General features: G+C 47.3%; 5 protein-coding genes across 5 annotated transcripts; 4 read left to right on the top strand and 1 right to left on the bottom strand.

Annotated features, from left to right (window-relative positions):
- Window positions 1-14,345: 14,345 nt before the first annotated feature.
- Window positions 14,346-19,630, top strand: CCR75_003943 (uncharacterized protein; the record flags this gene model as incomplete). The annotated part of the gene is made up of 5 exons (XM_067962034.1): window positions 14,346-14,456; window positions 14,541-14,604; window positions 14,680-15,041; window positions 15,118-15,500; window positions 15,577-19,630. 5 exons carry the CDS (start codon window positions 14,346-14,348, stop codon window positions 19,628-19,630), a joined length of 4,974 nt encoding a protein of 1,657 aa, XP_067819030.1.
- Window positions 19,631-19,641: 11 nt separating this feature from the next.
- Window positions 19,642-20,066, top strand: CCR75_003944 (uncharacterized protein; the record flags this gene model as incomplete). Its single annotated transcript, XM_067962035.1, has 2 exons — window positions 19,642-19,769; window positions 19,853-20,066. The coding sequence occupies 2 exons, from the start codon at window positions 19,642-19,644 to the stop codon at window positions 20,064-20,066; spliced, it is 342 nt and encodes a 113-aa protein (XP_067819029.1).
- A 251-nt stretch (window positions 20,067-20,317) lies between these two features.
- Window positions 20,318-21,262, top strand: CCR75_003945 (uncharacterized protein; the record flags this gene model as incomplete). Its single annotated transcript, XM_067962036.1, has 1 exon — window positions 20,318-21,262. One exon carries the CDS (start codon window positions 20,318-20,320, stop codon window positions 21,260-21,262), a length of 945 nt encoding a protein of 314 aa, XP_067819028.1.
- Window positions 21,263-21,551: 289 nt separating this feature from the next.
- On the top strand, window positions 21,552-23,057 carry CCR75_003946 (uncharacterized protein; the record flags this gene model as incomplete). The annotated part of the gene is made up of 1 exon (XM_067962037.1): window positions 21,552-23,057. One exon carries the CDS (start codon window positions 21,552-21,554, stop codon window positions 23,055-23,057), a length of 1,506 nt encoding a protein of 501 aa, XP_067819027.1.
- Window positions 23,058-23,281: 224 nt separating this feature from the next.
- On the bottom strand, window positions 23,282-23,485 carry CCR75_003947 (uncharacterized protein; the record flags this gene model as incomplete). The annotated part of the gene is made up of 1 exon (XM_067962038.1): window positions 23,282-23,485. The coding sequence occupies one exon, from the start codon at window positions 23,483-23,485 to the stop codon at window positions 23,282-23,284; it is 204 nt and encodes a 67-aa protein (XP_067819026.1).
- Between the last annotated feature and the right edge of the window lie 35 nt (window positions 23,486-23,520).

Below are 23,520 nucleotides of genomic sequence, written 5' to 3' on the forward strand. Positions count from 1 at the left end.
TTCATCTCTTTACAAGAGAAGTCACTAAAGCTGAAGGCAAGTTTTACCTGAACTCCCTCAGACTTAACGAGCGCGCCGTTCGCTAAACGAACAATCACCTCTTCTCGCTTGCCATCCTGGCAAAGCGACTTAAACATCACCGGTCTCTTTCTTAAAGCCGCGAGTTTTACAAAATTTTCTTATGCACTCAAATTCACTAGGAGGGTCATCACCTGGTCATTGCCTCGTACTTTAGCGCTATAGACCAGCAGAGTTGAGTTCCAACATTTCGAGACCTCAGGGATTATGCTACCATTTGTTCGACAACTCTGAGCTTAGGGGTAGCTTCAGAGCCCCCACTGCACTCTTGAAATTCTAAACTCCTCAGTAGTCGATGCAGAACTCATGTGTCTCGCACGCTGCTTCTTGCCATCGCCCTTGGGGAAGGGAGTCCTCTAGCTGGGCATTTTCGCCCCAGCAGGGACCCTGGCACAACAGCGAGCCATCATATGACCACGCTTACCGCATTTATAACAGACAACGTCTGCATTGCACAACTTCATGGGAGTGACATCTAACCACTCAGCCGACGGCTTATACCAAGCTGTTTTTTTAGGCAGTGCTGTAAGATTGCTCCTCAACTATGGCGATTTGGATTGCCTCTTACATCATCGACGGCACCTTTCTTAAAGGACCTGTCGCGATGGGCCATGCCGTACTAGTCCGTTCATAAACGTGGGTCCGTTCATAAACGTGGGCACCTTAATGTGCTTCGGAATCGGACCTAAGGTAATGGACGCCGACAGCGAGCGTATCTCTTNTCTCGCTCTCCGAGTCCTGTTCGTGGTGGGAGAAGTCGGTCAGCTGATAGTTTTTCACCTTCTGCGTCTCCCTCACCCGAACGACGCTCGACTCACACTCGGCGTCACCATCGGTCTCCTTAGACGGATGGGGGTATGTGACCTCATTTGGGTCTACATACCTTTTAGACGACACACGTAAAATACGGCCTGCGTCTTCATTAACGGGGGAAGGGTGAGCCTATAATTTAGGTCTCCAATCTCTTCTACCACCATAAACAGGCCAATGAATGCAGCAACAACTTCGTAGTACCTCGAGGTAGTACAGACCCGATTGGCACGATCTGTTTGGCCATCGGTCTAGGGATGATCTGCGGTCGACATGTGGAGCTTGCTACCTAGCAGCTCAACACATTTCGTCAGAAACCAGACATAAAACGTGGATCCCGGTCCGATACTATGGACTTGGGCATCCCGTGTATTCGGTAAACATGATCCCGGACCAAGAGAGCTGCCTCGTTACCTGTGGTCGATATTTTATATGGTGCTAAATGCACCATTTTGCTCAGTCTGTCTACAGAGACGACGAGCCCTGTCCGACCCTTATGATCGGGCGGCATGCCAAACATGAAGTCCATACTTACTGGCTTCCAACAGTTGGTTGGAATCGGTACCGGCTTCAGTGGCGCACGGCTGGACGGTGCAGGCTTAATGCGCTGACACTGTTCGTACTGTTCGTAGAGCGAATATAGTTGGCCACCGATCTATATAGATGTGGCCACCAACTTTTCTCTGACACTCGTAATAATGTCTTTTCACGGCCCAGGTGCCTACTAGATGCCTCATTATGGAGCTCTGGAAGGATCATCAGCTTGAGATCTGTGTCATGAGGCACATAGATTCTCAAGGGATCACAAGGTGACAGCCGTTGCCATAACAGGCCATCGCTGTAGCTAAATCGATTTAGCTTAGCTTTCAGGTGCGACGGAAGGGTACCTTTCGTCCACCAAATTTATCCAATAGCAGGCGGCAACGGTCGTCCTGACTGTAGCTCTCTTTTGTTAAAGAGGCTACTGAGCTCGTCACGTGGTATGCCTTCATGGCTGCCAACGTTGACGGCTGAAATTGTATTTTAGCACTCTAGACACACGTTCCTGGTGTCTTACCTCGAAGTCTGGTCTGCGCGATTAAGCGTCAGCCAAAACATTGACTTACCCGGCTAATTTTTAACTTTGATATTAAAGTCACAGAAGAATGTCAGCCATGTTGCGATTCTAGGCGAGACGTGCGGCGAGCTTATTGCGGTCCGCAGTGCGTGATCAATATAAACTACAAAATATTTCGGAGCCCAATAGGTGCACACGAAACTTTACAAGAGCATACTTTATTGAAAGTAGCTCTTTGTCATGCACGTAGTAATTCGTTCCGCGGCTTTTAAAAGTCGGGACTGATAAGAGATGTTGTGGTCAACGCCATCGTCATCTTCTGCATGAGCGCGCTGCCGATTGCACAATTACTTGCATCGCAGACGACGCAAAAGGGCTTATCTGCGTCTGGCAATGCTAAGACCGGTGCCTTTACAAGAAATTGCTTCACTGATGTGAACGCATCATCTTGTTCTTTTAACCAAACTCATTCTGCGTCCTTTAGAAGGAGGTCAGATAATGGTTTAGTTTGCTCAGTATAACTCTTGCTATATTTATGCAAGTAATTAGCGAGCCCTAGAAATTGGCGCAAATCCTTCACATGCCGTGGGCCATTCCTTTAATGATTTTACCTTATCTGGGTCTGCTCGTACACCATGTGTACCTACGATGCAACCCGGCATAGGTATCTCAGGGACCCGCTATGACGCACTTTTGCAAGTGACGTACAATTGGGCGTCCTTCAAAGTCTGCAACACAGCGTCTAATGACGCTTGTGCGACTTTATTGCGCTCATCCCGTTCTCGTCCCTACTATGCACGAATACATCGCCAAAAAATGGGGCATGTAGGCACGGTCCTGAGGCATTATGTGAGCCACCACTACGTCGAATGTCGCTGGTGCATTTTTCAAACTTGGGGCATCACAAGCCACTCCCAAAGCATACGGCTTGGGGTACTTACCGCTGTTTTAGCTACATCAAACTCTCCCATGAGTACCTGATAGTAGCCATCCTTCAAATCCAACGCGGAAAAGATAGTTGACTTTCCCATGGAGTTCAACAAAACATGTTTTTCGCGGAATCGGCGTTTGAGCCAGTATAGTCGCCGTGTCTAGCTTATTGTAAGCATGAACCACGCGCTATCTACCTGTGGCTTTACGCACACAAAAGGTCGGGCTGCAGTAAGGCGATTTGCTCTCACGCACATGTCCCGCCTTGTTTCGCTTGTCAATGAGCTCATCAATATAATCGACTTGTTCTTTCGGCAACGGCGATTGTCTGGCCACACAATACTTGGTGCCAGGTTCGAGGTCTATCTCGTGCTCGATGCTCCTATCTGCTGGCAGGCGGCTCGGCACTTCATCTGGGAACGCATAGCGATGTTTCCACAAAACCTGAAAGAATGGACTGTCTCTCAAGGCATCCCAGCCTTGAGCAGCATACCGTTTCTTATTATCCGTTTCTAGGGACGCTCTCGTCCATTGTGGACGACGTCCACCAAGTTATCTTCTGGAATTGGTTCGACTAATTCGTGGATCTTTCCTTTTTTTTATTCGGCAAGGAACAGATCCCACGACATCTCCGGGAGATTTACTATCTCCTCGGCAGATTTAAAGACTTACCGGAGTACCTCAACTGAGGGTGCCAACGCAATTTCGTCGTTGACGGCCTCGAACACCTCGTTCGAAGGCCCGTCCTCTTTATTAGGAACTGATCCAAAGGTCACATGTTTAGTCGTGCCTTCGATCGCCCTAATCTGTCGGGTACTCATTCTTCGACTCACCACGACCTTTGACTGGGAAGCGGGTGCTGTTGCTCTCCTGGCTAACGCGCCCCTTCCAACCGCACCAGACTCTAGGCACTGTGCCGGTTCATGCGACGCTTGACATCCTGTAAGCTCGCCGTCTACTGCCACAGCCTCTCGGCTCTGTGTAAAACTATGCGACACATGACTACTCGTCATTGCCCTTTTCACCACCACAGTCTCCACAAGCTGGGTAGAATTTGGTGAAGTTTGACATCCTGTCAACGCACCCTCAACTGTGTTCGACACGACATCAATTGCATACGCCTCTCGCAGGAGCTTGTCTCTCCTGTCCTGCGTAGAGTTCGCAACTGTGCGTGTACGCCAGTCTATCCATGGTGGGTGTTTCGCCATCATGGCATGCCTAGGATGAGGTCATACGGACTCTCCATACCTAGCCTTGTGTTCATCTCTTTACAAGAGAAGTCACTAAAGCTGAAGGCAAGTTTTACCTGAACTCCCTCAGACTTAACGAGCGCGCCGTTCGCTAAACGAACAATCACCTCTTCTCGCTTGCCATCCTGGCAAAGCGACTTAAACATCACCGGTCTCTTTCTTAAAGCCGCGAGTTTTACAAAATTTTCTTATGCACTCAAATTCACTAGGAGGGTCATCACCTGGTCATTGCCTCGTACTTTAGCGCTATAGACCAGCAGAGTTGAGTTCCAACATTTCGAGACCTCAGGGATTATGCTACCATTTGTTCGACAACTCTGAGCTTAGGGGTAGCTTCAGAGCCCCCACTGCACTCTTGAAATTCTAAACTCCTCAGTAGTCGATGCAGAACTCATGTGTCTCGCACGCTGCTTCTTGCCATCGCCCTTGGGGAAGGGAGTCCTCTAGCTGGGCATTTTCGCCCCAGCAGGGACCCTGGCACAACAGCGAGCCATCATATGACCACGCTTACCGCATTTATAACAGACAACGTCTGCATTGCACAACTTCATGGGAGTGACATCTAACCACTCAGCCGACGGCTTATACCAAGCTGTTTTTTTAGGCAGTGCTGTAAGATTGCTCCTCAACTATGGCGATTTGGATTGCCTCTTACATCATCGACGGCACCTTTCTTAAAGGACCTGTCGCGATGGGCCATGCCGTACTAGTCCGTTCATAAACGTGGGTCCGTTCATAAACGTGGGCACCTTAATGTGCTTCGGAATCGGACCTAAGGTAATGGACGCCGACAGCGAGCGTATCTCTTGCACATACTCTTGCAGAGATCGCTTCGCCTGTCACGCTCCAAAGAAGTGCGCCTGAAGCAACACTTCGTTGTTCGGCGGCTGGTACATGGCGCGAATCTTTTCCTTGAAGATCGCCCATGTAGGTAACGCCTTTCTCTCCGCCATAAGCGCCGAGTAAGCCCACTCTGAGGCCTTACCGCGCAGGTGCGACATGGCGTGCGACACCATCCGGCTGTCGTCCTCGATGAGCTCCACGGCTAACAGCCAGCGGACAATGGTATGCACTGCAGTTCCATCGAATTGGGCGGGTCCATCCGAATGGGCCTCGGCTGATGCGGCCGGGCAGAGAGCATCACAACAGTAATGTTGAGAACCTCGCTCAGATCCTGCTCATACCTCAGGTCATCCTGAGTCTGAGTGATGGACTCCATCGCAGCATAGCTCTGTGCCACGGACGCGACTCTCCGCCGTCTAAGCACGAAAGCCTCAAACTGCTCCAACTGAGCAACATGTTGCTCAGGAGGACTGCCCAGGAGCCTGGCCAGGGCTTGTTCACCAAGTCCCTGCCCATATGCCCTGCAACCTCCCGATGATGTTCGGAGAGGTAAGCAAAGTGAGCCCAATCGATGTTGAGGATCATCCTCACGTACACACGCAGAGATGCGGGTCGTGGGAGTTCTACCAAGTGCAGACGGGCACGTCAAAGTGCGGCCACGCTCTACTTAGATACACACCCTAGCACAGCGAGGAAGCGGATAACCCAGCTTCTCTTGCGTGCAGTGTGGTAGTTGTGGTGGGCGCCTTAGCGACCTTACTCAAAGCACTAAGTACTCTAGTAAAGTGTCGTCACGGGACCAGTTATCCGGCTCCTCGTGCGCACTTACTAAGTAGGAAGTAGTTTTCAGACTGATTTATATTTAATCGCATTAAATATAAATACCTATATTTACCAATCAAAGATGTCATCTCCTAAAATAAAACTAATATGTGTTGCGAGCGTACCTTTTTGCCCCTATGTGCATAGATGGGTTCGACCTCGTCGGGCTTCAATACAGTGTATGCAGCATACTCAGTTTCATAAATCCGGATTTTTAAGGAATATCCGATACAAAGCTCATGCCGCGAACCATATTGATTAAAGCACCATGCATATGTGCAGGTTTACATTACTGACTTCCTTTGTGGGCTCGCTTATCTGTATAACAACTCCTTGTTGCTTGCATAAAAGATTATCGTCGGCAAACTTGCCTCCTACGTTAATAAAAAAAAAATTGGACGCGGTCGTTAAATCTTTTTTTAAATACGCAATGAAATGCTTATTTTTTAAATAGCAGCTTAATATTTCATTCTTCTGGCAAATTTTGAACATAATTCGATTGTGAATCCACAAAATTGATAAAATAGCGATTGCGATATCAATCGAGCGGCGTAATTGGCCCTATAAATTTCTGCAACCACTTCACCTACCGATCGATCCGTAAACGATTTTAATGTCATTCTGCGCCTGACAAGATCTAGCCACCTTACTAACGGTCCTGGGTTGCTAGTAAATTAATTCCAGAGCCGACATCATAAACCATTCGCTCCATTGTGTCGACCCTAAGTGGCCGAATCATAAATGAATGCATAAAGCTTACTTCGACGTAAACGTTTCTTACGTGGATCCAAATGGCTGCACCATGACAATATATTTAATCTTTTGTGTCTTGTTCGGTGATCTCCGCTCGAGAACATGCGACTACATGCGAAATTAAAAGCCACTTACGACGGTGTGTGGAATGACCATTTTAGCTTGACGTGCCTCGAATTGACACCCTTGTTTGATTCGTTATCTTAACAAAATCGTAATGCTGGACAACGAAGGTGGGTAATACACACCACGCAGCTGAAATTCAAAATCCTTTAAACGTCACGCCACACGGCCTTTTGTTCACCATTTAGAAGGCGCAACCATCCAGATTCTTGTAGTATTCGCATCTTGAAGCATCGCTATATCGCGCACGGCAAGGATTATACTGTGATGTAAGCCGCTGTGATGAGTATGACGACATGCAAAGTTATCCGCATGTTGAAGGCTGGAGGACGCAGTTTTACAGACTTGCCTACTTTCTTGAGCAATTGCAGCTCGCTTTCAAGGTCAGTACTATCCATCACTAATCTGTGCACTTGTATGGTGCAAAAGCTTGCGTTCGTGAACAGAGCACTGGCTGCACTTGACAGCAATGGTACCGCAAGCGGAGCGAGGGGAAAACTTGCCTACCTCGCCGCATTTACGCGCTAATTAATAGATATGACCCCAGGCATACTGCTTACTTACGTCACGCACAAGAACTAGTGGCGAGGGCGCAGAAGAATGAAATGCCAATAAAGTCCACACCCAAGAAATTGTGAACAGGCTGGCGAGCATCGTAAGTGTTTAGTAGTGAAAAGCAAGATTACTTAGCGAGAGAGTGCACGTCCAAGACAACGGTATATAAGATTCTGGGCACTCGCGGCTCACCAAATTCCGTGAATATGAATAGCTAGATGTCGAGTAATTTTAACTGACTCCTGGAATGACTGCTCGTTGCCACATGCTGCCATGCGTGCCTTGTATTGCTAAGTGTTACCATCGACGTCCTCTTCGTTTTAAAGACCCACTTGATCTGGAGTGAGTCCTCTTCGATGCAGTACACGGAAAGGCCCAATGAACTTGGGTAGTAGTTTACTGCTTCGTCCCGCTCGGCTGCTTCCTCCTTCGACCTTCGGCTTCCCCTTGCTGATGTCGAAGTTCCGGCTTATGCCCAACATATACGATACCTGGTCAGTTGTACCATTTGTCATCCAATTGATGAACAGACACAGGTGACTGTGTGTTAAAGGTTTTGCAGACGGACCCCTCCTCGGAAGTAGCCGCGTACTGATGGTACGGGCGGAGCAACCCTTTAGCATACGAGGCAGAGCATTCCAGTCGCGCTGATGCGATACAAATGCAACAGCACGTTAGATTTATGGAAAAGGCACCGGGATTAGTACCCATCGATCCGTTAAGTGCGACATTGACACCGGCAATGTCTTTTGCACGTGCGCGCTTTCTTTCGCCGGAACCATGATGATTTAGACGTGTGGACCGACTCCCACGTATTGATTGCCTCCAGCGAGTCAATTTCAGTGCTCTTATTCCACGCGCTTGTCACTTTTCATAGCTAGGCTCCAATTGCTTGGGTCCACTTGGTAAATTGCTCCAATTATCTCGCGTTGCGGTGTCTTTTTCTATCGAATCGCGTTGTCATGCCGTGGTGTCTCAGCGAGCGTCTTAGTATTCGACATTTCCCTTGCCCGCCGCACTTACTACGCAACGTGGGTGGCCATGTGTACTTACACGGCTCCTTCTAATGTCCTACATCGTGATACTCAGCCGAGATGAGTTTGACACTGTACCAAGTGATTCGGCAGTACTCAATCCGGACGCAGCTAGCGGATTTCAGGACTCAGCTGACGTGTTCGCTTGTATCGAGATGCTTTCTGCCAGACGAAGTAGCTGAACAGTAGCATCCTCACTCAGCATCATTATGTTTTGTAAACGTTGTGTAGTGCGTACTACGCGATCCTTTGTAAACAATGCACGGTATCCTTTGACTTCGTCGCTTTTCCTAAATATCGATCCTGCTTCTCCGCGTCTGATCAGCGCTTGGGTTTCCGTGTTCGGATAGCGGTACACGGGGAGTCTATATATATATATATCTGTTTGCGTGAATTTAATACCTGTGAGCACGTGGATAGGTAACGCACGCCCCACCTTACCCTCAAGTTGGGTTCGATTAAGAATGTAGGTCACGTACTCAGCTGCATCATCCCAGAAGCTCCACGGGTGTCTAGAACCAAAACTTATTGATCGCGCCAAGTTCATCAAGGTCTCGAGCCTCTTATCTTCTTTTCCACGCACGGTTGTCAGCTTCGGACCCTGGCGACGCACATTCTTGCAGAACGAATTGACTTCTTTGTACTCGGCGCCTCCATCCCTACGGAGATAGTTTATCTTGAAGTTGAAGCGCTTCTCAAAGTAGATCAGAAAGTCTTCGAAATGCTTGGTCGCCTTGTCATTCGTCTTGGCGAGGAATACTCGGCAGTGGTTACTCTTGCGGTCGATGAAATTAATCGAGTATCGATTTCCAATCCTGTCGACCGGCGTGAGTGGTCCCTTGATATCGCTGCAGATTGCCCCGCCAACCCAATCGATAGGCGCTTTTTTTATTCGTTCTTTCTTCGACTGTTGATTGCGGCGCGGTGTACCTTGAGCACACGTGTCCTTGTTAACATTAAAGATGTGGCATTCATCACGCCGAGGATTCAGCGATCACTTATTTGTTCATTGTAACGAAGTTAACACCACGCTCCTCGATCTTCTCATAGGATATGACGCCATTAGGAAATATACACTCCTCATTGCATTCACTGCGTTGCTCAGCTGTGACGCCGTTGTCACGAAATGACGGCTTGAACCACTTTCTAGTATCTATTGGCCTGTGGTGTCAATTCCGTCGACGAGAGCTAGGGGAAAGCTCTATTTAGCCTTACTGAGACAGTCTCGTCTATAGCGGCCTTTTTTTACAAAACTTGAAGCAGTCTCTAATTTTCTGTACATTGTTCGACATCTCGACGTCGAGCACAAAAATCCCTCTTTCGAGCCTTGCGATCACACGATATTCGCCTTGGTATACAATGCTGTATCCTTTTGCCTCGAGCATACCGTAAAAAATATGTTTCGTTTCAGATTTTCAGCGTAGTACACGTCCATCAATCGCGCTTTAGTCGTCTTTCCCTTCACTGTGCTCACAATTACGACGCTACCGCGCTTGGTAACACGTAGAGAGCCGCCGTCCGCTGCGACACTTATGCTCAAGTGCTCTTCCGGATCTATAGAAAGATTGTCGTTATTTACTAAATGTCTGCTTGATTCACTAACCAGGATCCAGCTTCCTTCATCGACAGTTAGTATCTTGCCTGGGAGGACGAGTCCGTATCATGTTTTCGAGTGCGTTCTCCTTCAAGGGAACCTTACCTTTATATCACTGCTATCCCGCACTTGTAACACGTTCGCGTGTCCTGCCTTCTATTAGTAAATGTGTTCAACACTTCTCGTCCCAGCTGCCTTCCACGTCAAGTACGCCAAACTTAGTGTCCTCACTCCATAGGAATCCACTCGCACGTTCCGCAAACTTGATTCGTCGAACAAATCATTGTCCTTATGATAGGAGACCTGTACCCAGTCCCTGTTACAACTCCTTACCGTCAAATAAGAGAATCCCAAATTTCCATTGACTTGCGTCTGAAATTCGTAGAAAATGCTGACCTAGCGCCAATGCGTGGTGTTGCTGCTGAGCCAGGTGGTATACTGGCGGCTGAATGTAATGTTGAGGTAGATCAGGGTGTTACGACTGCGCCATATCGACGTTAGCTGCGGCTAGCAATCGAGCGTGCAAGAGTTGGCTCCAAAGTTGTCCGGCCTGATTGAGGCTGTACAGGCCTTTGCAAAGCTCGAGCACGACATCCTTATTGCGTGTGGCGCTGAGTGTCTTGAAAATTGTCATGCTGCCTTCCATCGCCTGTAGATCATGCAGTAGAATTTCCAAATGGGTTTTCTTGTATACCTTGAAGTACGTGTCCGGCACCCCTAGCTTGCATGCCTTAAAGTAGGTGTTTAGGACGACTCCGTGCTTCTTCAGCACCCCAGACTGCTGCAAGCGCCAAATATCACCTTCACAGTCGGCGTATCCATGACGGCCGCGAAGGTACCTCATAACCCTGTTTGTTGTCGCACGCCACAAGTCTTGCCCTCAGATGCTCGAGGAGGCCGTCAGCATTTGTCTTCGTCCTGTAGACCCACTTCGTGTGCAATGCGTTGCTTCCTGTGGGTCGCTTATTAAGGCTCCATACGCCATTTTCTTGGAGAGCTTGTAGTTTCTCATGCATTGCTTTCTCTCAGTCATTTCTTTCTGCGCTGCGCATCGCTTCCCTATAGTTTTTGGGATCGCGCTCGTACACATGCGCTACCAATTTTTCTTGATGCGCACCTTCGTCTTGTGCTAACTCCTTCTGAACTGGTCACATCTGTCACGACCGTCTGATCTTCAAATTCGAGTGCGCGTTGAAGCTGACTGTTTTGGTCCACGCTGTGAGTTTCAATATTGCGCCCATGCTGTGTGACCGTGACCTTGTTCGTCTTATGAGTGGACACCCTACATCCCTTCGTCTTATCACTGCGATCGATGATGACGCCAACTTGTGCCCGTTGCGCTAGTAAGTTCTTTTCGAGGTCCCGGCACACCGTGCAGATCAATCCAAAAGCAACGATACGACGCAGTTCGGAAGCGTGTTTGGTTAGAGACTCCATCGGCGATGCGCGCTTTGCATTTGCGCTGATAAGCTGCATACTCGACTGCGTCCCCCCAAAATGACTTCGGAAGACGACTGGCAAAATCCTGCTGCGCGCCAAGTGTAACATTGTCCTGTGCATGCGCCTCGCCACTCCGTTTGACGCCAGATTTCTTGCCAAGCTTATTTTCCGCGCGACACCTGTCGACTTGCAGAACAGGTTGACGTTTGCGTACTTACTACCCCCGTATATGCGAAACACGTGGATATGGCAGTTTAACCGGCGTTCGAAGAAAAACTGAGAGTGCTTAAATTTCTTTTAGCCTTATTCTTCTTAGGCGCCAAAAAGACGCAACAGTTGTTCTATTTGTAATATTAAGATCGCAAGATAACGGTTTTCGAGCCGGTTCTTCGGCGTCATCGGCCCTTCAAATCCGAGCAAATTACTCCACCGATTCTTACAATGGAGAATTCGCGCCAGTGTATTTCCGCGACTGATTTTTTTCGTCTGCTTTCCCTGCGCACACGCAATAGGAGTCGGCCTCTCTGGTATCCGTGAGTCGGATGCCGGACGCTGGGTCCTTGGCCATCCTTTCGATGCCGTCGCAAGCGAGATGTCCGAGTCGATGGAGGAAATGTAGGAGTAAGCCAAGCTAGGTGAAGAGTATGACTGAGGTAAATAAGTTAATGGCTGTTGTAACCCGAGCCAAAGTTGACGACTTAGTATGACTTATAACTTGGAAAATTAGTATAGGAATTTAAACACTCCTATACTAATGTCGTCTGTATAAAGCCTGTACTAATATCGCATCTTTAATTTCTATACTAATACCGCCTGTTTAAACTTCTATAACGTCTGCATATCAGCATTCGTCTCTTCCGTCGTTCTACTCGCATCATAACCATCAACACATCATTTGGGGTCCGTGTGTTGCACGCTTACTACACTGTCCTTGCGCACTGTACAATCAATTTCATTAACACATCAAACGCGACTTCACCGTCCCTGCGTCTCGCCAGATCACGCGTCACCCCATTGTGAACGAGGCCAAAACCCTTGCACTCAAGCTTACCGTATGATATGATATTGCGCGCTAGCTCAAGCGCAAGGAAAGGAACAATCGTAAACGTCACAGATTGCTGCTTGCCTTTCGGCAGCACTATCAGCACCACGTTGCCAACCCGCGACAGCTTAATTGTTTGCCGTCAGCAAGGTGCAATTCTTCTTCACAATCTTATGAGTCCATCAGCAGTGTCGGATCGTTGACGAGGTGGCGACTGGAACCACTATCGAAGACCCATCGTTAGCACCGGTGCCACCCTCATCGCCTTTCACCATCGATAGGTCGCTCTTCACGGCACATAAGCCCTTGATTCCTTTGCTTTCGCCAACAAAAAGCACCATGTGTTCATCATGCCAACTGCGATGACCACCGTTGTTTTTTTTATTGCGGGATCAGCCTTGACGTGCCCGACCTTGCCGCATCCGTAGCAAGTGCGCGTCTCATCCTTACGTGTCTTGGACTTATCCATTGAGCCGCAACCTCATTTCCAGAAAATATACCCGATCGAGCTTCCATCTCGATGGCTTAAGCATTGTGAGCAAGCTCCTCTACGTGCACAAGATAGTCCAGACGCTGCGTATTATACTTCGCCATGAGTATCGTCGATAGCTCGATCGACGCATACCTGACGATGTTGTCCAGCACTTGTTGCTCCGCGCCACCTGCGGCGTCATTGACAGCCACTAGGTATATGTAGTGCGCCGGCCACAAACACTTGATCTCTTTCTTCGTTGTGAAGTTCTCCATGGATTGTGCTACTGTTATCGTTGTCTTGAACGTTGTCTAGCATACGTTGCATCACGTACTGCGGCGTCGGCAGCACAGTCTATCACGAGTCAACCTGCTTGGTGAAGTAGGGCTCGGCGGTACTGGCCGAGCCCTACGGTCTTGACATTCTCGATCCATAGGAAACCGCACGACTCTTGTGCCATGTCAACTTGACGCCAACAGGTCTGGCTAGGGTCAGTCTTCTTCGACTAAGGTAAGACGTACACCTCGGTGTCGTCAAACTTGTAAATCGCAATCTTGCGTTGCCACGCATAGTCCAAGCCTGTTTTCCAGACATGGCACAAATTCTGAATTATACAGCATGCCCCAATCTGGTCGAGTCCTCGAGTCAAAAACCGTCTACCTCTGCTGTCAATGAAAAATAGCGGCGTTAAAAAAGGTAGTGACTTGTTTGCGACTGACTGCAGTCGCAAACAAGTCTCTATCTTTTTTAACGCCGCTTTTATTCGGTGTTTCGTACTGCGTCGACGCGATGACTTGCTGCGGTGGCCCTGGCGATGCCCGAGGCATCGGCTGTGGCTGACATGGCGGAAGCTGCGGAGGCGGCTGCGGCAGTGGCTCGGCGCGTTGCTGCGCAGGTTGTCGCGTCTCCATCCTTAGGTTGTCAAGTCGACCACCCACACGTCGAGCTTGCGGTGATCCATGCCGTTCACGGAGGACCGAAAGCTTCAGGGCTCCACAATATACCCTGCCGACAAAGTCGGCACCGAGCATGGAGGTGAATAGCCCGCTTTCTATGGCGCCGCGCATTCGTTCGTTATCTTTGATTTTTGCTTGCGATGCTTCCATCTTCTTCATCATTGCTTCTATTCCGGATCACATTTCGAGAGCCTTGGCCAGCGCTTCAGAGTCCGCCCTCTTTGAGTAAGCGGGAGAGATAACGACTGCAGCAGGCTTCATCGTGGCCCTTTCGTGACCAGTTGCCGGCGATGCCTGTGCCGCGGGTGTTATCGTCGTTGCCTCTTTCGATGTGTTCAAATATAAAACTTGGAAAGTTAAAAAGGGATTTACTATGGGAAATGAAGCAGCAATATTAGTATCGGAAGTTACACAGGCGATATTAACATAAAAAATAAAAAAAATGAAATATTAATATTTGCATGCTACTAGTGATATTAATATTAGTATGTTTCGCTTATATAACTTGGGGGAGGTCATTCTGCGCTTTCAGACCGCCCTGTCATGTAAACCACATCAAATCATGTCACGCCGATATCTTGACACCATGGCAGCTGTGCGTTCCATGGTGTTGAGCGACATTCAGAGCGTCCTGAGTCTAGCAAGACAGCGTCATGGCTACTTACTACCGTCTAACAATAGTGACCCATCGAATCAGGTACATATCAATGTTTTCTGCTGCATCCTCTAAGCCCAAGAAAGCAAACAATCCTCGAAATTCACTCCATTATGGTGGCAATAGGAGAGCTCCCTCACACTTTTCCAAGGCGTTTCTCAATTCCGTGAACGTCTATTACGTTGCAACAGTACGATTGAAAAACCAATCTATCTATCCACTTAAATCTTTCAATTCTAACCCATTGCCAATTCATTGGACGCAGATATGATCGAATTCTCACCAGTGCACGTCGTCACGCCGTTCCTGGACGTTCTCCGTCACGAAAAGACTGGTAGTAAAATCACTAGTGCCGCACTTAATGCAGTGCTCCATATTCTTCACTCGTGGCCATGGGAAGACATCCAAAACCAGAACGTGGCCGTGGAGGCCGTCTCAGAGATTGTGGACGTGGTCTGTCACTGTAAATTCCAAGAAACGAACCTTGAAAGCGACCAAGACGTACGTGGAGTAGTTGTTCATGTACTCTACGCCATTGTGCGCTCGCCGTATGGCGTAAATCTATCGGATCATTCCATGTGGCAACTCGTTGAGTCCCTCTACTCTCATAGTCGCCATCACCACGACGTACGTGCTTCGATACGAGCGATCCTAATATGTTTTGTAGTCCTAAACAATGTGACTCGATTTTTAACCCTTGTAGCCCCATTGGACGCAAACGCTGCGGTTAACAGCATCACGGTTTTTACATGACACAGTGGCCTTTATTTTTTCGACGCTTTTGTCGGAACAAATGCTTGTCAAGCCATTACCTTTTGCCAAGTCCGTAGAAACTGGATTTGGACTACCTTGTGCTGTCAAGATTCTCGGATTTCTGTGCCAGAAATTGCATACAACTCACGACACAGAACGGAGGAATTCATTGAAAAGTGGCATGAACAAGTGGCACGATGTAGTGCTTTCATTGACATTACTGGAGCGAATGTTCATGGCATGTGACGCGGCACTTTTAATCCGTGTGCCATCGTTAATGCTATTTCTACAAGACGATCTCTGCAGGGCGCTCTTGCGCTATTGTCGACTTGGGTGGGTACGGCTTGAACTCAAAAAAACACTATCACTAGTGTACAACGATTAATGTAGAATCGTATGTGTTGTCCAGTGCGTGTGTCGAGCTCGAGATCTTGATTGTCAGTCTTCATCTTGTTCGGCTTGTATGGACGAAACTGCGCTCCAAGCTCAAGATGCAGATCGAAGCGTTGTTTCATGGTATCTTTTACCACACGCTTCAGTGGTGCATTACAACAATGGATGTAAATAATCCCGACTTTCCTCATGGACAGGATATTGTCGTCGCCGAAAATCACGTCCATTGTTCTTCTACAACGATAATTGACACCGCGTGTGAGGAATTTACGGGTGTACAACCTTCCAAGCAGCAGCTTTATGATGGATCGATTGAAATTCTCCATTGTTTTACGGATTTGCTCGCTGAAACAACCTTGTTGCCGGATTTGTACGTCAATTACGACTGTGATGGCAATCGTTGCAACTTGATGCAGTCATTAGTTGAGCTTCTCTCTCAAACCACACAACAGTCGCATGTTGCGTGCTTTGAATCGCATGATGAAAACCATTTCGTATGGGCGCAAGCAATAGGCGAGATCTCGTTACGGGGATTGGTCAATGCCATAGCGGTTTTGCATTCACGTACAGAATTTGAACGCCATATTGCTGACGAAGACTTGAAGAAAGAGAAGACACAAGATGTTTTGTTAAACCATTCATTCGAGTGTCAAAACTTTGCATTAGCGGACGAATTGCTACAAAAACGGCAGCGAAAAAAGTGGTTTCAACAAGGAATTCAAGAATTTAATCGTAAACCCGTGGCTGGGATACAACATTTGCAGGACAATACGTTTCTTCCGACGCCATTGGATAGTTTCTCACTCGCTACGTTTCTACGATCGCTTCCAGAAGGATTAAATAAAACTGCCGTCGGTGCGTACTTGGGAGCCGTGGGAAAAGAAGTCAAGGGTTTTGAAAAGACTGCGATTCATGAAGCCGAGACCATGGACTTTCATCGAGACGTGCTGACAATCTTTGTACGATCATTTAATTTTAAAGACGAGAGTATTATCACGGCCTTGCGAATGTTTCTTGCGAGCTTTCGGCTTCCAGGAGAAGCTCAACAGATTGATCGTATTCTGAATACATTTTCGCTTCAAGTCTACGAACAATGTCGCGAACGCTTTCTCATGGCGTCTGTCGACGTTGCGTATTTGCTGTCCTTTAGTCTCATTATGCTCAATACGGACTTGCATAACCCCAACATTCGACTTGAGAAGAAGATGAAATTGGAAGATTTTATAAAGAATAACAAAAACTATGGCAATGAAGTATCCAAGGGATTGGATTTACCCGATGAGTTTTTAACGGAATTGTATACGACGATCTCAACGCATGAAATCAAGACGTTAGAAGATGGTGGAAAACACGGTCAAGTCACGAGGGATCGGTGGAAAGATTTGTTGTATCAAGCTGAAAAGAATCCTCGAAATTCTTGTTTTATTGTACACGACTCGTCCGCAGTAGATTCGACGTTTGCTCATACATTCAATGCGTCATCCGAGGGAATAAATAAGGAGATTAAACGTAATACTGAAAGCGCGTCGACTGGAGCTCCTTGTCTGGTTCGTAAAGCATCGAAGGAGCAAGAGAATGGCATGAAGGCTGCTTGTAATGCGCTGAGAGGGAATCAATACAATCGGCACATTTTTGAATTAATTCAGCAAAGTCTTGTACGTGCGTTTAGTAGTGTTTTTCAACAATTTGTTGTGGATTCACTAGCAAAAGATGCAGCACGAGGCGCGGATTTCGTGGTCGGGAGTAGCTATGTAATGCATTATGTGCCTCAGAAAAGCGCGTTGCGTCTCGCATGCAATGGATTGGTCCTCTGTACTGCCGTGGCATCGCATTTGTCGTTGTTGGAACCGTGTAACGCGTTGTTTATTCGACTTTGTAAGTACACGGGACTCGTTTCGTCAGATATTTATCCTCTTGGGTACCATGGTCGTCACAATGGAATGGCTGTGTATTGCGAGAATACAAGCGCTCCTATCGCGACGGCAGCCGTGTTGAAGCTCGTGAATGTATATTGTTCGTCTCTCCAAAGTCGTGCGTGGAAGTATTTTTTCCATCTAATCAATGCCTTGCGAGAGTTTCGTGTACTACCATCGCAAATTCTGTATCCTAGCGAGGACAGAGCACTGAATCTCATGACACGGGACGAATGTCTGGAATTCATTGACTTGGTCGATCAAATGAAGACTAAAATAGCCTTGCAAGTCGCCCAGAGTACGCAAGAACAAGACGATAATGCGGACGAAACGAGTAGTTTCTATCGAGGTATAACGTGGCTCCTTTCCGCACTTGATTCAAATCTTGGAGGCCCTGGAAGTGGCACCATGTCGCCAACCAAGTGTCTTTCGCGTGAATTGGAGCACCCGCAAACATCCGTGGATTTTGAGTGGAATGCTGACGATCTTTTGATTGAACAACAATGTCTTTCGACAGACGATTCGACTACCACGAAAGAAGGCAAGTGGATTCGTGAAATGTTACAGCCGTATCGTATCGAATTTTTGCTACAAGACGTGGCCAATTTGCCACCTCGTGCATTACGTGAAGTAATTCAAGCACTTCAGGATGAAATATTGTCGGTTTTGCGAGGTTTGGATGATCAAGCGGTACGGAGCGATCGAAAACGATCCAAGCTTTTACTTAGTCAAGGAGGAAGTGTTTTCTTGGCTCACTTGTTGAGTCAAGTCGTTGCAACGAGTCCATCGCTGTATACTACTTGTGAAAACAAAGACTATGGGATTCGTGCTCTTTTAAACGCGCATTATTGTCAGCTCGTGACGTATGTGCGGCCAGTGCTTCTTGCCACAACTCCTAGTCCAAGCAACTTGACGTATGACAAGGCATGTTTTCTCATGTATAAATCCATCCATGGGTTGTTTGCTTGGGTCTTGCGGGCTCCAAGTGATGCCAATGGTTACTTGTTGATCACGTTTTTAACCACATTGATGGAAAAAAGTGACAATGACGACGTCCTGAGTCCATTCTTGACGCCAATCTTATGTGGATTAAATCGTTACGTGGCATCGAAAGCGCCGACATGGGTGCAGTACACACACAAGGAGTGGTTGCTTCTTTGCCACTTGATTCAATCCTCGGTGAATCGATCGTATGCCGCATCTCATGGTTTTCGACTTCTTGAGCGCTTTGTGACGACACAAATTTGGACGACAGACGGTCATGCCATGTATCTTCGTGACTGTTTTACAATTATGATGCGATTTGCCATGAAATCTCGTGAACCACACGATGCTTGGACTGTATCGCGGCCATTGGAACTGCTTGTCTTGATGTTTGATTCGCTTGGTCGGGATACAATGGAGTTTCGAAATGAACGGCTTCGGTTCTTAGGTGGCATGGCTCTTGTTTCAAGACGATTACTAGGACCTTCAATGGATTCAATAGTTGCGACGGAGCTCAAGAGCGTAGCAATTGACGGGTTTCAACACATGCTCCGTGCCCATGCCGGCACCACTCAATCATTTGATTCCATCGCATGGCTCGAGGTTCTTCAATACGGCATCCTTCCACTTGGTTTCGATTTGCTTCATGACATTCATTTCGAAGAATTTAATCAAAATTTTCGTGACGAAAAAGCAAGCGAGAAGTCGTTGTTTCTCGACTTTCAACGACACCTTCCTTGGAAGAATAACGTGATTCGTGGTACTAGACAAAGCGACGGAAACAAGGCACCACGTAGCCGTCGACGTCGACCATCGACGGTGAACGATCCTTTGGCACTTTATCCGCACGTCGTTGTCGTTCAAGTCCTGTCACTGGTGATTTGCGAAGAAGTGACGAACTTACAGACGTGTGTAGCGTTTCAGTCCGTGTGGGAGGATATCACCGACCTTTTGATGGGGTTGCTGGAATACACGGCGATTGAGATCGCTCCAGGAGCGATTGAGAAAGCCGCGAGTGGCGAAGATATGATTGCAGCGCTTGAACGTCGAAGTGTGCTCTTAGCGCATGAAGAGATTCGGGAACATGTAAAAGGAATTGTACGGCGCTTGGCAATGATGCAGGAAACCAAGTCGACACAAGGACAAAGGAGTTGGTGCAGCCACGTGTTTTAATGCAAACACTCATGGACAAGTGTCGCACGAGCTCGTACTTGTTCAAGCAGCTCTTTACGTTCCAAGAAGACGACGATACGAAAAGTAAGCAGGACGGTAGTGGTTCGATGCATCATGAGGAAATTGAAGCCGACGACGAGTAAGACACGGCATCGAATGTTAGGAAAACAGGTCGAGTTCGATTTGATTGAAATGAAAAAAAAAACAAGTGTACAATTGCAGTTGGAGCGAGCTGAATAAGCAATGTCTTGATATCGGTCTCATCTATTCGCTATTCCAAATTGCCAAGCTCTTCTTAACTAATACGGTTGGCATCTTAAACTGCGCTACCTCCAGCTGTGTAGTCTATGAAATTGCTGCTAGCTTCCTTCGACAAAGCACTCGATACATCTTGACAACATTATTTACAAAAAAGCCGTGGTCTTTGCCAATCTAACATTCAATGCTCGTCTTTTTTGCTCTCGTTGAACCTGTATGCGACGCAATACTACGATATACAGAAGATTTCTTGCCTTAAGCAACAGAAAAACACGTCACAAGGATGTCTTCACTCCATGAATCATGCAATTAAGGAGCGGCGTAGTAAGAAAGAATGCTGGTGCAACTTCAAGGAATGACAATCATTCTTTCAAAAAAAACTGTTTATTTTCGTTGGTTTTTCAAAAAGTGTATACTTAATTTAAACACATGGATTCGATTAAAACCTCCTTGCTTGGCGACGTGCATAGTGGTGGCGGCGACATCGACTCGCTCTTGTCGAATGAGGCAAACGTAATAAAGCAATCCGTGCGCCGACTCCATGAACCTTACGAACGACATCGCGCTCACGACCTACGTGCCGAGTGCTACCGACGTGGGATTCGTCCCATTAAGAAAGGGCCGAATGCGAATGACAATAAAGGGGGATATGTTGATTTATTGCGAAAATTCGATGCGAATGGAACCACAAATACGACGGGAGTTCCTTCTTTTGGTACTACATTGCATCAAGTCTCGAAACGAACGGATCAAGAGACTGGGGACGAGACTATCGGGGACCCTTCGGAAACTCAGATAATTAGCAATTTGACAAATAAACGAAATATCGTAATTATGCCAACACAACCCGAGACAACTCCCTCTACAGGAGAATTACAAGGCTTTTACGAAGGGGTCCCGTCAAATTTACTCTCGATGCAGTACCCCCCGTCAACTTTAGGAAAATCCACACTTTCGACGGCCAATAATCCCACGACGGATTTAGAGATTCTAAGTGGCATTGCCAATTCATATACTCAGAACGAGGTTTCTGCCGATGGACAATTATGTGGCAATTGTAGAACGGTCGTGACGGATCAATTGATGGAGTCCATTCGATTGGGCAAGACGAAAATGAAGCTCGAAGAGTGGCATAAAATTGCTGCACAACGTGATCGAGATACCCATCATCTTAAGGAAGTATTGGGTATTTTACAAGATCTTCGGAAAACGTACCGAGATACACAGATGCATGGTATGACCCACGATCTTCTCGTCGAATTACAAGACGATATTGCATTTTTTCGAAATTTAAAAGAACGGACGAAAGAACGAATGCGACAAACGTTGCAAGAAGCTCGTGAACGAATTCATGAATTAAATGGAACCACATAATTAAAAACATATTTCATCGTGCTAGTTACAGCAGACGAGAGTTTTCAAAACCAGCAAATGAAACACAATGATTTCAATCCGACTGTTTTCATCTGATTCGGCATTTTCTTAAACCCCCACAAGATCGTACGACGCACGTCTTTCCGAATCAGGAATTCAAGTCCTACGAGGAAGATTAAACCTCTTGGGTTTCGTGCTTTTCATGAACGAGCAGCACGGTGAAATTTGGTAGTTGAGAAATTGCAAGCTTTTGAAACAAGCTCCTTGTGACCCGAGTCGTTTTTTAGTCATGACGATTCATATTGAAGTGAGTACACCCACATACACGCGTACGGACACGCCACCTCATCGGGAATCGTTTGCTTTGGGGTTAATTGACCATCCTCCTCGTCTTTCGACGTTTTCGCATCTTGATTTAAACGATGGTGGTGAACACAACCATATGGTTGGATGTTCTGTACCAATGCTGGTTTTATTATCCCTTCCACGAATGGCGACGAATATGGCGTGGTCGGCTCAATGGGCAGCATTAGGGCCGTATCTTGGAACGATGTTACCACCGTTTGCCGTCCAGCTCACCCAAGTTATTGGCCCCCTTTCAGGGATCGTCGTGGCGCCAATTATTGGTGTCCTCAGTGATCGAAGTCAGAGTCCATGGGGCCGTCGACGTCCTTATTTAGTCTTTGGTGCGATCACGAGTGCAGCGTGTTGGACACTCATGGGGTACACACGTGAATTGGGAGAGTTTTTCGGGGACTTTGGCGAGCATCGACCCTACACAGCTTGGCTCACGATTGTTTTTTACACGTGCATGGATGTGACAGTCAATGTAGTTCAAACCCCTGCATTTCTCATGATAAGTGACTTTGCAGGCGATCGACAGACTCTTGGAGCTAGTATTGGTCAAGCGAGTTCCACGTTAGGCTCCATTTGGGTCGCTGGGTACATTTACTTCTTTGGTGCTGCGCATATGACGCTACGGTGGTTCCTTGGCATGCTCTCGGTGACTATGTTGATTGCTGTAAGCGCCGTGTGTGTCTTTGCTACCGAAGAAGTTTCGGTCCTCTCCAAGGACATTGAAATGACATCCGATGAAACTCAAGGCACAATGTCTCGAATTCGTGACGCGTTTTCATCGACTTTACTGGGGATCAAGACTCTTCCTCGCACACTGAGTGTCTTTTGTCTTATATTCTTTTGCATTCAATTTGGCTTCACGGCATACAATGGCAGCAAAGGGCAGTTCTTTGGCATTGAAGTGTTTCATGGCAATTCCACGGAAGCAGACGTCTGTGGTTTATCGCATTGTACAAACGACCAAGAGCTTTATAACGACGGCGTTCAGATTGCGGGAGGATTAGCCGATCTGTTGTTTAATATTCTCGGCTACGTCTACTCGTGGGTTCTGCCATTTCTTGTCTCTCGTCAAGGCGCTCGATGGATCATCACAGTGGCCTGTATTCCACAAATTCTACTCATGGCCATGGCGTTTTCGCACAATGTCGCGATTAACGTGACGATCGTGACACTCACTGCCATTACACAGGCCACGATCTTTGCACTTATTGTCCCGATGATTGTGCACGTCTTTGGCACGTCGACACCAGTTGGTATGTACGTTGGTGCAGTGAACTCGGCCAATTGCGTGGGTCAATTGGTCAATTTTGTTCTTGGTGCCGCACTTGTCGAGACGTCGTTTGGGTACGCATTACCAGTGTTTGTAGGAGGCGCTTTTTCCCTCGTCGGTGCTCTGATCAGCCTTGGCATGCTACGGATTGACGTGCATTCGATATAGACCCGACTTGGTTGCTGTCGAAAGCTTTTTACGCTTTGTACTTGAAGCAGTAGAATAATGTCTTTCGAACGTGAATTTTCGATTTCGAAAACTTTTACGAAAGGTTTAAGTAGATAGACTTTGGGATGGGTAAGGCTACTTATGTAAATCATAGTTTTTCTGGTTTATCTTGTAGTAATATAAGCAATGAGGATACAAAGCGACTTTATAGTGAGTGACCTTGACTAAACGTCGGTGTTTAAAAGATGGGAGACGCGATTTGATAACATAATTGTATTGACATTTAGTACCTTGATGCTTGATTTGATGCGTGTAGCGAGACTCACAAGCACGTCAACATCAAGCATGGTATGCCGATCTGGATATCCTGGAAGTGTCGGAGGTTGTAGCTTGACGTGATTGGCCAAATTCTGAAGCGACTTCGTCATGTATTTCACATAATTCAGCTAGTCCTTTGTCAGCC

The sequence above is a fragment of the Bremia lactucae genome, linkage group LG10 (assembly GCF_004359215.1).
Source record: "Bremia lactucae strain SF5 linkage group LG10, whole genome shotgun sequence".
Classification (NCBI taxonomy): Eukaryota; Oomycota; class Peronosporomycetes; order Peronosporales; family Peronosporaceae; genus Bremia; species Bremia lactucae.